Source organism: Blennius ocellaris (genome assembly GCF_963422515.1).
Source record: "Blennius ocellaris genome assembly, chromosome: 6".
In the NCBI taxonomy this organism is placed as follows: domain Eukaryota; kingdom Metazoa; phylum Chordata; class Actinopteri; order Blenniiformes; family Blenniidae; genus Blennius; species Blennius ocellaris.
In genome coordinates this window covers 9,040,631-9,055,698 of record NC_137655.1, presented here as the reverse complement: position 1 = coordinate 9,055,698, position 15,068 = coordinate 9,040,631, and the positions used below count along the sequence as shown (strand labels likewise).

The window sequence follows — 15,068 nt, the reverse complement described above, 5'->3', positions numbered from 1 at the left end:
TCATTCCACCAATGTCTGTGGTGACTCCGTCTTTGTTCCTCTTAAAGTACTCAAACTGCTCTTACAGGTACATTTCGCATTTTTAACCAATAAAGATGGGAAGTTTTGTTGTGTGGAGTCGCCTCACTGATGCTGGGAGGGAAAATACTCTCAATTTCTGCTTCACTTTCGTGAGCTGAAAGTGTGACAGCCAAACAATGGCAGTCAAATTATAATAACATTTTAAGACACAATGAGACCGGGGAAAAAGTGCAGCATTGAAATTATGTATGCTTTGAACCAAAGACGTGAAATGAAAACTGCTGGAATCTGCTCCATTCAGTCCTGCTGCCGAGCCGCGGCTCTCTCAGATTTGCACCCGTATTGTCGTGGAGGAGTTCCTGTGCCTCGGTGACCATGGCGGCTCCGTTTTCAGTGGCGTTAACTCGAGGCAGACGGTGATTTACAAAGGCAGCCATGACTGAATGAAAGAAGATCAAGGAATTCTCTCACAGTACAGAGACACAAGGATCAACTGATGCGACCAGGCTCTGTCGGGAAAGCGGGGCCTCGACCTGACACAACTTATTCAACGTCATCAGGTACAAAGTGAGTGTCAGGATTAATTTATACTGGAATCCAGCATCTTAAGTTAAATTCTGTTGTAAATAAAAGAGGGTTGCTTGGATACTACCGCTTTAATAGACAGTTAAGTGCTTATATTAATGTATTGATATGAAGACTTCATCATGCAATTACTATTTTTAGAATTGGTTTATAAATGTTTAACTTCCATTAGAGGGAATTAATGTAGTGATTAAAAATGTTATTACTGACACTTAAACATTCACTGTTTATTTCTCAAATACAACATCACCACACACTTTACTGAAGTATAAGCACAATGTCAAACTGCCCTTGTCTGCCTCAGACTTCTGTCTACCTGATAATAAATAATATGAAGTGAAACTTCATACAGAAAATGACTGGATTTACTGCGTCTTCTGTGTGGATGCTTCCTGTCTTTCTTGAGTTCCACTGCTCAGCTTGATATGGCTTCAGTCAAAAACAGATGCTGATTCTGATGGAAACACAAGCTTTGTGGAAAATGTCGCTTGCAAGAACCTTGCAAGAATTTTGGACGAACTTTGCAAGAACCTTCTTCTTAGCATTGCCATTGATTGAATTGGTAATCGGCACAGTCCCAACACACAAATTAACCAAACTGAAAAAGTATTTACACAACTGACTTTGCTTCTCTTTCACTGTTTGTGCTCCGAGGTTGATGTCAAGCTTCACGTACTGGATATCTTATACCTGAGTGAAGCTAAAAGACACAGCACCTTTAACCTCTAAACCAAAGGGGAAACCTGAAGGAGTTTCTGAAACATTATTGTAAGTTTCTGATTGATTCCAACCAGGTTTACTGGTTTCAGTAAACATCAGTGCAATATAAATGCCTATGGGACTGCATGCAGCAAAGACACATGTGAGAGCCCTGCAAACGTGTTTAATCTTAAATCTACCTTGGACAAATATTAGCAGCAGCTGTAGAGGTACTTTCGGGTTACTAATAAACAGAGCTGCTGTACTTACCCTGTAGCGAGAAGGCAGCCAACTCCACTCCTGTCTCAAATGGACACTCTAGCCTGAAAATATGCAGATCGAGCGTCAATCACAACACGATGAATAAGTTCATCTGCTTTGTAGACATATAGATTCTGTTCAACAAATGCGATAAGGCTCCCAGTGCAATGAATAAATCACTGACATAACAAATTCATGTTTTAAAGAGTTCAACCAGCTAATGAGTACACACTGTACTGCTGAGGTAAATGTAATTGTGCCGAATGCTGTTTGACCGTCAGCAGTTATAAGAGTTCATGTGTCAGGGGAATGAGCACATGCAGCAGCACTGAGTAATCAGGTGAACCAACGTTTGCTCACCCTGTGTTTTGCTTCTTATCTGTTCCTGCCTGCTCTGCAATGGTCTCACTCTGTCAACCACCGAACAACCAGACCAGATACCCACACACACGCTGTGCTGAACAAATACGGGAGCAGGTAGTCTGACCCTCAAAGGTTTTGTCAGTAATTGTGTGTGTGTGTAATTCACTTTGCTTGTTTTAAGCCCACATGGAGGCGCAGAAAGTTTATACAGTAATGCTTCTGGAAGACACGTACTTGCCACTGAGGATGTCTTGCTTCAACTGTAAAACAAATAGGTATCTGAAAGATAAACACATGGAGCATTAGTGAGACTTTTATGGATGAGGCAGCAAGAAACACAAAGACAAATGATGATTTCTATCAATAGCTAAGACTAATGCTTCAACCAGCAAGGAGCAACTGAGTCATCTGACTTGCTCTAATTTAGCCTATCACGTTTCCATCTCAGTTTTATCTGAATGCTCCAATAAACTGTGCGACGTGGCCTTCATCAACCTGAATACGACAGTATGTCTGACTGCACTGTATCACAACGTTATAAGAGTGCAAGGTAAAGTTGTTCTGGGGACGTCTCGGAGCGCAACAGGTGACTTCGGGTTACAAATAAACAAAGCCAGAAGACAATGAAGCCGTTGTTCTAGCCGCATTCATGAAAAGGGAAAAAAAGCTCACTATGAAAGCATGAGGGCGTGAGCCAACATTTTACCTACTTGGGAATCTGCCAACTATTGTTTTGTTGCAGTGCTGGTATCGCTGTGACCGTCACTTTTTGATGCAGGTGTCAGTTAGTGGCTATAACTTGTAGCCACACCGAGGGGACGCGAGGTTTCTAACAGTCTGTGGTGGCGTGACAATAACAACGGCTGCCCGACGGACCCATCTCACTGTACGAGGTACGACCACAGATTCTGACCCACGATTAAAAGCATCACAACAATTGCTTGTCCTTCATCTGACGTCCCCAAAAATCACAGTATGAAGATGCAGGCGACAAGCAAAACTCTATCAGCTATGCCAGCTGCATAAACTGAACACATTCACAAAAAGAGACAAAAACTGCAATATCAAACACTTTCAAGTGAAAGGTCAAAGTCCATTTGTGTCACACATGGAATTCTCGCAGCTGCTATCCAAGTCGTCTGCCCGTCATCGGGACCAACTCTGGACTTAGCATCTTGTGGAAGGACGGTGCGACACAGAGGGCGGAGGTGACATTAAGAGCGCTGACCTTGGCTTTATAAGGTAAACCACAGTGAGAAACTCACCTGGTGAGCTCCTCGTGCAAGTTGTTGGGCTCTGAGGAGTAGAACTTGACTCTCATGTGAAGGCAGTACGGCGGGCCGACTAGGAGAATGGGCAGAATGACAGCCGAGTGAATCCGATCAAGCTAAACAGTGATGCGCTGTGAGCAGGCATGAGGGGGAAACTTCTCCTTTGATATCAAATAAAGCAAGACTCAAGCCAGAAACTACTGAAAGTTATACATTTCTGGGGGGGGGGGGGGGGGGGGGGGGGGGGTGTTACTTACTTTTTACTTGCTTTTTAATACTTTTTGTGACATCAAGCCAGTGCTGAAAAAGACATGGGCGGAATCAGTTTAAAAAAATAATACAATATGGAAACAGTTGTTTAAGCAAGTGAGTGAATCCGCTAAAGTGTCACGCTAAGTTAATGAAAAGCTGAATTCTGCACAAACACACTGTTCTGTGTGATAATTCTTCTTGGAAGTTCAGGCTCTGTGAGGCACGAACAATGTCAAGGAGAAGAGGTGGTGCTTTGGTGAGTCCATGTGTAACTGAGAGAGAGAGAGAGTGAGAGAGAGCGAGAGAACGAGACAGAGAGAGAGACAGAGAGAGAGAGAGACAGAGAGAGCGAGAGATAACACAGGAACTCTCCACTCCCCCACATTCCTTATTACAGCCCTCCCACATTCTCTCTCTCTCTCCCTCTCCCCATCGCCGCGGTTTCCCTCCCTTCTGCCTCATCTCTGCTCCCACCTCCCTGCACCGTTCACAGAGTATCACAGAGCAGGAAGGGGGTCATTGGCAGCCCGGTGACTTAAAGCAGCTTGTGTAAGAGAACGGCCTGACTCTCGTGCTGCAAAGACCTCCATAACCAATCCTGTTAGCCCACTCACTGCGAAGAAAGGTCTCTCACTTCTCTCAAGCTCCCGCAAAAATGTGGTGAACAGTGGTTGAGACACTTGTGGTGCGGTTCTCCGTTCAAAACAAGAAGGAACTAAAGCTGCTCTGAATGCATGTTCGATAGGGAGTTCACTCACTGCCTGTAATATATACGAATGAATTACAACAGTGACAATAAAATATCGGAAACTGTGCGGAGGCAGAGCGTTTGAAGTTTTTTAATTGAAAATATACACTCAACTAAGCAGAGTGAAGCAAGTCCATTTTAGATGAAGAATGTATTTTTTTTCAGAACAACTGACATTTAAGAGGGGAAAAACTGAACTTATCACATCAAAACAATACATTTTCTCACTTGTCGTTTGTCATTAAATGATATTAAAAACACAAAAAGCGAAGATAATGATAGTCCTTTCTCTACCAGGCTGTGAAACGTGCGTTTGTGAATCTCCACTCTTACCGGAACTTGTGCCGAGTCCATAAAACGCAGTCCAAAATAGTCCTTCTCTACGATATCCAGGTGATACATGATCTGCTCGAAGAGCTCTTCACCTTTGGCTTTTTTCTGATTGAAGAAACACAAACAAGAATCGAAAGACATGTTTACTGGTCCTACAGCTGTCATTAATCAAAGCCACGAGCTGTCAAAAAGACAACACAATGTCGAACGCACAGTGTCAGAACAACATTTGGTTAGTACGACGGAAGCCCGATCGTGATGATGAAATAAACTATGGAAGAAAATATTGATACACAAAATTATAAAACATCAGCAGAGCAGCCCTTAAAGGGGGAAAAAAATACCGTAATAAAGAACTTGCATACATGCATTATATAGTGTTTGGGTTGATTGCTGCTTCCTAAAGTTTGAGGGCCTATACCATAGTGTGGCTGGCATTTGCTAATTAGCATTCAGGGTAACAGGCCTGATATATGTGGTTGAAAGTGATGCTGTTGAGATTGAGCTCAAACACTGGACTTTTTGTTCGGAAAAAAAAAAAAAGGACATACCGTATTTTCCGCCCTATAAGGCGCACCTAAATACCTCAAATTTTCTCAAAAGCTGCCAGTGCGCCTTATAGCCCGGTGCGCCTTATGTGCGGACGATTGTTCTACTCAAGACTGCTATTTGACAGCTGAACAACCAGAAGCTTTTATTTTGACAACTCTAACTTTGCAACCGGATCTTCAGAGCGGACGACACTCCGCACAACACCTTAATCACTCATTAAGGTGTTAATGAGTGATTAAGCATTCTAACAAACATTCTAACAAACCAAAATAAACTAGATGAAATAATTACTCCCTAAACTGGGGAACAAAAACACAGCATAAACACAATCAACACAACACCAAGCCCAACAACGAGCCACAATAACCTCCAACAACACAAAACATGAATTTGTCGCTGCAAGGCATGATGGGACATCATGCCTTGCAGCGACAAATTCAACCTGAGCTCCTCAGTGCAGCCGATAGAAACTCCCATAATTCATTGCAGCTGTTTGTGGTGTTTTAAATGCAATTATTGGGGGTTATATTTGGTTTGTGGTGTCGGTAATAATTGTGTTGTGTTGTGTTTTTGTTGCTTAGTTCATGTAGTTTAGTTTATTATTATTATTATTATTACCGGTAGTTGTAAGTTGTCAACCAGTAGTGAAGAAGGTTTTGTGTGTAGTGTCCTCCTGGCATAGGCTGCAGGTAGACTATTAAAATAAAGCGTGTGCACCTCTCTGGGTGTTAGAATCAGTGGAAAATGTAACCTAATGGCTTTGAGCTATAAAGGTTGCTGACCACTGGTCTATTCCATGCGCCTTATAGGGCGGTGCGCCTTATATATGAATGAAGTTGTAAATTATGTCAATCAATGTAGGTGTGCCTTATAGGGCAGAAAATACGGTAGCATACTACTGTTAAGGTTCACAGTATAAAAGCTAGTCATTATACTAGTACTTAAATTTGCAGCTATTCGAGATGCTGCACCTGCATTTGTGGTTTCCAAGTATATTCTTTGTTTTCCTCCAAAAATGATCAGGTTAACGTGTGTCACGAACTAATATTTGATCCATGCATTGTTCAATAGAGAAAGCATTCTGTGCCACGTGACTACAACCTTCTCCAGCTGGTCCAGAGGCTCTTGAACTACGCCTGACTGCTCCAGTGCATCCTGAGCTTTAGGGTCTGTTGGCTGCATGTGGCAGAACTACAGTAAAAGAAAAATTAGGTGGCTGAACCACTTCGACTGACTCGGCTGAGGAGGAGGAGGAGGAGGAGGAGGAGGAGGAGGAGGAGGAGGAGGAGGAGGAGGAAGAGCGGCTCCACTTTAAGGTCCTCCTTGAACTTCTCGCTCTCTTGTCAAAAGTGTGAGGCCTCCCACCCGGTAGACAAATACATCCTCAACCCAGAAAGAGGTCACGTGACTTGAGAGCTAATGTTTAACTCATCTTGTATGACAAAGAAAAGCATTAAACTCTGACATTACAGAAGTTAAAACTGCACATGTCAATGTGTTGCGTTATCTCAGAGACATTCCTCGGAAAATATTAACACAACCTGGACATGTGTCCCTTTATTTCTGAGGAAGGCGTACCAGGCACTGCCTGGGAAATATCTCCTGCGTATGTGCACTCATGCTCTCATACACCAGCTCCAAGCCCCACCGTGAGGCACAATGACAGTGTTACCGTGGCAACGGGGGCGTAAGTGCCCAGACGCCCAGAAGCTGAAGTAGCGGGGTGGCTGGACACATCATGTGATCATGTGGCTTGGTGGACCCTTCACAAATACCACCCAAGATCAGTTTGCAGCTGCTACATTTTTTTTTTTTTTATGTCATATTTCAAATATCACAATGTGACTTTGTATAATATTTGAACCCAACATCTGCAGGCGCAAAGAAAATGTGCAGAATCCACTTAAGTTTAACACAATTTATATGCAAAATACTAAGACGATAAGCGCAAAGACAATTTGAAGGGATTTCTGTGTACTTGTTGCTCCTTCTACAGTGACACAACCACTCCTCAAAAACATTCATTTAAAGCTTAAAACGTTGTGATGCAACTCTATTTATTGTGCACGGTTGTTAGAACATCACTAAAACGGCTGAGAAAGTGATCCTCCCATAGAATAAAGATTTCGATGGAGGGTGCCCCGGTGTCTGCTACAGAAACACACACACACACACACACCCCAAGAGGGCTCCCAGGCCGCCGGGTGGGCTGGCCCCATGCTCGCTGGCATAGCTGACAAGGCATACCGCACCCCTACAGTACCCAGGGAGAGAGAGCACAAAGGACTCATTGTGTGTGTGTGTGTGTGTGTGTGTGTGTGTGTGTGTGTGTGTGTGTGTGTGTGTGTGTGTGTGTGTGTGTGTTGCGTCCAAGGCCTTGTTGTAATGCTTCCAGCATTGTTGGGCTGCTCGCAGTCTTACTGCCTGCCGGAGAGCGTACACTCACTGAATCTGAGACGTTCAGTCAAACCATTACAGTTGCAGCATAATAATCTCTAAGTAATGACAACGACACACCTTTCCGTCAGTTGAGCAAAAGACGTACAATCGAATTGTACAATCGGAAAAAAAACAATTTAAAAGGGAAAACGAGTGCGATTTCAACAATATGTTGTTGTTCATTCAGGATGCCTCCTTGTGCAAAATACAGTGAAATGTTAATCATCAATTTTTTTGCTATTTTTAGCCACATTCTGCATGTTTCTACACAACATCATTGTGATACTGCTACTCCCAGAGCCGCGTCACTGACCTCTCAGTTCGGCTCTCTGCCTTTCTGGATTGGTGCAAAACAGAGTAAATAAACTGGAAACAATACTTACTTTTGTAAAGAAAAAAATGTTTGTTTGCATGTTTTGTATACTTTCCAATGTGAAGTTGACCAGGACGGACCCTTGAGTAGGCTGCATGTTTTACAAAGGAAATGCCAATTTTGCCATTAACTCGCTTGCGCTCATAAAACTGAAACACGACACATAAGAACATACAGTGTTTGTATATTACAATAAACACTATGCATCCACACACCGTGTGGACAAAGGTGAGTTCTCAGGAGGATCCAGGACAAATGGGCTCTGAATCCAGACTAATGAGTGTTGGAGAGTGAATAGTTACCCAACATTGCAGTGGAGGGCGAAAAGACGTCTCTAACATGCAAATACTTTCGCACTTATGAAAAGTAAGATTGTAATACCACATCCCAGGGCTTTTTTTTCATGCCAAGTCAGCCTACTCCTAAATCAACCCCACAGAAAACACAAGGCAGAGTATTTATGTGCTCAGCATCTCCTCTGGACTGGAATACAAATCTTTGGAGAAGAAGAGTGAAGGAAAGACACGAGAAGAGGTGTGGAAGTACAGAGAAAACACAGAAAGTAAATACATTTAAGGGAAGGAATGTGAATCATACAGTTCTGTTGAAGTGGATGCTGCCCTTCGCGATAATTTTAGGTGACACACACACACACACACACACACACACACACACACACACACACACACACACACACACACACACACACACACACACACACACACACACACACACACACACACACACACACACACACACACACACACACACACACACACACACACACACACACTAAAGCCAGTCAAGCATCAGCATGAGTCCCATTCAGCCTCACATTGCGGCTGTGTATTTACAACCACTCAACATCTTAGAAAGGGAAAACAAAGTCAGACACTCAGCAGGAGGTGCTCCACTTTCCAACCAGCTTCTGCTGCACTGATATGTTTGTAGCTGGCACCTGGGGATCGACACGTATAAACAATCTATACAAGAGCCTTGCAAACGACCGAAGACAATGAGGAGAAGAACAAATAAAACCGAATGTAATCCCACAGAAAGACACTGTGAGGGGGTCTTGATTTAAGCAGTTTTGCTGTGAGCTCAATAAACAGAGCAGTGGCTGTCTAAATGCTGAGTGCTAATTTACAGATGCAGGTGCTAAATAACTCGTCACTGGCTGTAAGAAGCTTGAGATCCAACAAAACTCAACAACAGCGTTTTAATGTTCACCTGTGAATAGAAATGTTAAAATAACTAAATAAGTGAGATTTGTAAGTGAGAAACAGGTCTATGAATCAGATGAAAAGAATGCTTTTTTTTTTTTTTCCAGTGTGTACACACAGTTTAAAGCAGAGAAAGGTACACACTGTTTCTAAGGAATTATCTCTCTCCTGATAATATGGAGCCAAGTGTTTGAGTGAGTGAGATGGATTCCTACAAGCCACAAAAAAGAAGCATTTCTGTATAACTCTAATTCTGCCAAAAACACAACCATTTCAGACTATAAAAAAAAATAGATTTATATACTTTTACAAAGAGCATGATAACACACATTAAAAGACGATTCGTGGTCTTATTTCCGGAGCAATTGTCGAAGTAATAATTGAAGGATTCTTTATTGTCATACCAGCACACGTTTCATGACATGGTACAAAATGCCATCAAGTAATGAGACATGTTTTTATCCGATCATAGTTATGAGAAACAAATGACAAATCTGACTATCTCAATGAGACTTCTCAACAATAGTCTGACATCTTTGTGCATGTATACCTGCTTATCTGATCTACTTTTACATGCGCTCGTGTAAAATTAAGGACATGGAAATGCCGTAGCCACAGTGCAAGACTGGGATGTCAAACATAAGGCCCATGAGCCAGAACGCACAAAGAGGCTCAGCAAACTACCAAGCAAATTGTAATTATTTCAAAGAAAACACAGTTTTGACAAACTCCTTGAGAGAAGTGGACACACAACACAACACGGAGACCCGAGCGAGATATTGGTGATGCGGCCATGAAAGATAACATACGAGCATTAGCTTTATAGACACGCTGTCAGGGTGACTTTGTAAAAAACAACCATAACGCAACAGGTATAGGAGACATTTCATTGCATTTTGCACCAAAACCTATCATTGAAACTGGCCTCATGCTGAGATTGTAGTCACTTTCTTTATTAATCGGTTGGTTTAGTGGCAAGATAAACATTTTCATCACATGTAATCTGTGCCACAACAAAGGAAAAGTTTAAACTGAAAAGTAATTATGGCGCTAATTTACCAGTCCAGTCCACTCAAGATGAAATTGGGCTGTATATGTGCCCCCTGAACTAAAATGTGTTTAGGCAGAAGACGAAAGATGATGAAAGAGTTTGTGCAAACAGCTTCTTCATAAATATCTTAAATTGTATTCAAACTTTCACCAAAGCAAACAAAGACCAGATGTTTAGACTGCAAAGAGATTTTAAAAGAGTTGCGAATGTGCTGCTTTACCACCTTTCCCATTCAATTCAAAAGCCTTCAAGGTGGTTAAAAATCATCATTTGAAGCGTTTATTAAACCTTTAGGATGATTGCACAGAGAAAAGTGGGACAGTGTTTGAGAGTCTGTAATGAGCGAGCAGCAGGTTGGACTTTGGAGGTTATCCAACCTGGAGAGGCCTCCAGAATCTGTCAGCAGATTGTGCTCTTCATTATGAAGGAAGGGCAGAAACGCACGTCTCACGCCAGAAACTCATTTTAACCTCTGCTCTCTACTTCTTAAGGCATCGAAGAACAAAGTCAAAGAAAACCTGCGAACTTCACTACACAACGTACGTTTTGTAATCTATAGTATTTTCTCAACTCCCACACCTCATTTTTTTCCCCCTTTCTAAAATTTTACTTTGCAAGTAACTGGAGTTTTTTCTGCCCTGTCACTGAGAGAAACCTGGAAGATAAGAGGGATGGACCCTCGGGTGCTACCTTCAAGTACGCCTGGGGGAGGGGAGAAGCAAAGAGAGGTTCATTTTAAAGCTCAGCTTAAAGCCAAGCCATGACATGAACTATAAAAGTGCACTCACTAAATCTTCTGAGTTTAAGTTTCAAGCAGAATTAACCATCTTTTAACAACAAAGCATGTTGGGGGGGGGGGGGGGGGGGGGCAGTGTAATTACATGAAAAAAGAGAAGTCAGAAGGTGAAATTCCACCAGATGAGGGACACAATGCAACATGTCTGTTCATACAATCCCGAGAGTCTCCAGGTTGAGGAAAGATGTTGAAGAAAATGTTTCCTTGCCCAAAGAGACTCCTGCATAGATCACCTCACATTTCTTTATGATGTAAATATAATAAGATAACACAAGGATAAGTTATGGAAAATTAAAGCTCACAGGAGGGAGGACTACTTGGACATTGATGTCCTCAGTTCATATGTTAGACCGTATATGACGATAAAGATACATTATATTTCTCTTTAGCATTTCACTACTAATTGGTTAAATGAAACAATGGAGCAAGAGAAAGAAAATAACCACATGAGCTGAGAAAAGAGGGAGGAGGAGGAGGAGTGAAGGTCTGCTCCTTGTTCCCTTGGTGACGAGCCCAGCATGTCATGTGACATTGTCATGTGCTTAAGTGTGTTCTACAGAGAGGATCATGGAATTACAGGTGATCAGCAGTGCACACACACACACGCACACACACACACACACACGCACACGCTCGCACACACACACACACACACACACACACACACACACAGCTTAACCAAGCTGCTCCACTGACACAGGCACACAATGGGCATTAGTGTACTGCTTTCACTTCCCGTGTTCATATAACGTCATAAAGCTCAAAACCTTTTGTCAAACATAATAGATGGCGGGTCAGCCGAGACAATTATGCATTTGTGAAGGTTAACTTTCATGTCAATAACTTCACAGCAGTCTACAAGTTTAAAGTATGACAGAGATGCGAAGCCGTACATTACAAAACACAAGCCAGCAGATGGAAACATGACTATCCAAACAGAGCGAGTGCAAATGAAACGTCTGGAGCCGTCCTTACCGGTAGGTCAACGCTGACGTCCGTCCCGTCCAGTAAGGACACTCGGCAGGTGATGACGGACTTGGACTCCCCAGCAGCAGGGATGTGTGTCGTGGCCCTCTGGGCCTCTCGTAACCGGGCTTTCTCTGCATGTTTGCGGATGGAGCGCCGGCCCAGCGTCCTGCGCAGGAAACTCAGCATGATGGGAGAGGGGGAGGGTAACAGTACCACACCTTTAACAGGAAGAGGGCAGAGATAAAAAAATAAATAAACAAATAAATAAACAAGCAGAGGGGAGCTTTGCATTAGAGATGGATGCAATGTATGTAGTTGTATTACATCCGACGCATCAAGCATCCAGCTCATAAGGGGGTCCAATATGGTGATGAAAGAAAGTGATGTCTTTTTATTTGCAGGTGATGGCAGTGTTTGTACAAAGAGTGGCGACAATAACACAATGCTGAGGCTCCAGCTGATACATGCAGTCGTGAAAAGAAGCGAACATACTGATAAAGGAACATGAGCACCAAGGATATGTTTAGAAAAAAAACATGCTGATGGCTACAAGTGATGTTTTGTTTTTTTGGGTTGGTTTTTTTTTTTTACACTTCACATTATTAATATTACTACTATTTCCTAACTGTTCAAAGTTTAACAAATTTTAAGAATTTTAAATTGAGATTCGCACCCACATAAGACACTGTTGTTGTATGGATATCATTGGAAGTGATGGCCAAAATACTGTGTTTCATTTCTATAATCGAAATCCTAATATCTGCCCATCTCTCTAAATGAATGCTTTCTACAGCTGTGTTCAATGTTGTTTACAGGTGTCAGAATTGATCAATTTTACAGTAACCTCCACTATTATACAAATATGAGAATATTGGGCATTTCAGCGCAAATATACAGAAAAATAGACAATAAATAGCGCAATCTTGAGATTTGGACCCAGTAACAATATGAAAACTGTGAATTATGTCACGTCAGCTAATATTCAACAGGCCGAACAAAGGTCAGAAAAGCAGTTTGCAGCCTGTCTAAAATCTGTTAAAAAGTGAGCTAACAACAATACTTAAAAGATGACTTAATTTGCTTGATGTGTGCACTTTCACCGCCAGCCAATGTAATTAAAAAAAGGTGCGAAACAATGGACTGTTCTTTACGGCTAATCCATCGTGTGGTCGAAAATGTAAAAAAGTTAGAAAAGTATTTCTGAAAGCAGAGAAAACAGTTCAGTGATAACAGGCCTGTGGTACCTGCTGCCAGCGGAAGCAACAGGTGTGCGCTTGTTATAACGACCTGGAGGAGAACCCGGCGGACGAGCGCGTTCAGAAACAGAACTCCGTGCGTGCGCGCGGCGTCCCGTGCCTCAAAACAAACAAACACCGCGGTCACTTTGTGGACGGCTGGATGATGGATACTTACGAAAGCCTCCTCGTAGGAATTCACGGTGAATTCACGCCCGCTTGCATTGTTAGATCGACTAAACCGAATGCTCCTCGGTCCCCGTGGCTCGTAGCGTGTGTCCTCTCGGTCTTTCTCCTTGTTTTTTTTGTCTCTTTCTCCGCCTCACCGCCGCTGCGGGGATGGTATTCTCCTTCACTGGTCCCAACAAAAAGTAGGTGCGCTGCTCCGGAAGTGACGTCACCACAAATCCCTCACAAAAAGACTTAATTAGCATTTTTAAAGTGACAAAACGTTTTTTTCTCCCTCTCTCTCTGGAAAGCAGCTTCGATGTTACCTTTAAACAAAACTTGTATTCATCAAGTTTGCCTTTGAAATATAAGACATATGTATATTTATGTTTTAAATCTGACCACCTTCTGCACATTTTCAATACGACTCGTAGATGGTCTCCATTTGACAACAGCGACCTCCTCTGGTTGAATCCGGGAACATAGAAAAGAGGTCGGTCTGGACTTTCTATGTGCAGTTTTCTCCACAGGACAAAAACATGCATGCGAGGTTAATTTATGTGCCTAAATTGATGCAGAAGATGGATGCATGTGCGTTATTCAAATGCTACTAACTACCACCTATATAATGTGTTTATTAGCCCTGCCACTCACTAGTAGTCAGGTCATCCTACATAAGCATTGACAATTACTTGTATTTAAAGCGACTGGCTCTTCACTTTGAAATCAGCAGTCACTTGGAGTAATTTTATTAGACACTTGATTTAAAATGACCTTTGAAACCAATATTTTTTTGCAATTTTTCATAATTGACAAGTAGCAAAAATATTGGGATGGGATCATCTGCATGTCCCCAAAGCTTTAGTAGACCTACCTGCTTTCTTGGGATATGCTGCAGTTCTATTTGTCCTCTAAAAGACTGTGCTCACACTTGTAAACTTGAATCTGCTTAAAAAAACCCACAAAAAACTGGTACAATCACTGTGCTTGTATGTGGGAGTGAGAACACTGCACCAAACAGGTCCATTTGAATAGCAGTTAACATATGAACTAGTGTTTAGACCGCCAAACTGATCAATCACAAGATTTGACGTCAGATTGTAACTGATGTGCACGATGACGAAAATGCTAAAAAGGAATTTGTAAAACTCACTGCTGACAGGTCACCACCATGAGTCAAAGCCTTTAACCTCATAATGCTCACACAGCGGCTCCTCGCGGATGAGGACAATTGTCACTCGACTGTGAAAATATGACAAAACATAGCATTTCTTCCCTTCTTATGAGCTACAAGTAAGCTGTTAGCTGGTTGAAAGAAAAAAAAAATCCCAACACATTAATCTTGCATGCTATGCTGCTTTCAGCCTGGCATACTACATTACTGTGCAAGTTAGATGAATGTAGGTCAAAACAGCTGTCCAGCTTTGATATCATTTGATTTAATGTGAACAAAATCTGGTGTTGGCACAATGTAATCGGAACGAGAGTCCCAAGATATGAACACAGATCTTTACCCCTAATGGCATGTACAGCTTAAAATGGGCTTTAAATCCAGCATGTTCATCTCGTATCTAATGCAAGAAGTAGAGTTTTAGTGTACATTAGCATCTATAGCCTCTGGCCATTTTAAAGGTGCTGAGATTGCTATGAAACTATCTGACATGATCATAAATCTTTAAGTTGTTACATAAGTGTGAGGAAGATGTCTGAAAGTCTCATGTCTCATTTC

General features: G+C 42.1%; 1 protein-coding gene across 1 annotated transcript in view; it reads right to left on the bottom strand.

Annotated features, from left to right (window-relative positions):
* Positions 1 to 13,477, bottom strand: part of epb41l5 (erythrocyte membrane protein band 4.1 like 5) — a 33,852-nt gene extending 20,375 nt beyond the window's left edge. Inside the window, exons 1-7 of the mRNA XM_080498747.1 lie at positions 13,350 to 13,477; positions 11,943 to 12,154; positions 4,534 to 4,638; positions 3,458 to 3,500; positions 3,195 to 3,273; positions 2,164 to 2,208; positions 1,576 to 1,628 (exon numbers count right to left, since the gene is read on the bottom strand). Coding sequence (XP_080354873.1) covers positions 1,576 to 1,628; positions 2,164 to 2,208; positions 3,195 to 3,273; positions 3,458 to 3,500; positions 4,534 to 4,638; positions 11,943 to 12,122 — 505 coding nt within the window. The 5' untranslated portion in view covers positions 12,123 to 12,154; positions 13,350 to 13,477. The remainder of the gene's footprint in view (positions 1 to 1,575; positions 1,629 to 2,163; positions 2,209 to 3,194; positions 3,274 to 3,457; positions 3,501 to 4,533; positions 4,639 to 11,942; positions 12,155 to 13,349) is intronic.
* Between the last annotated feature and the right edge of the window lie 1,591 nt (positions 13,478 to 15,068).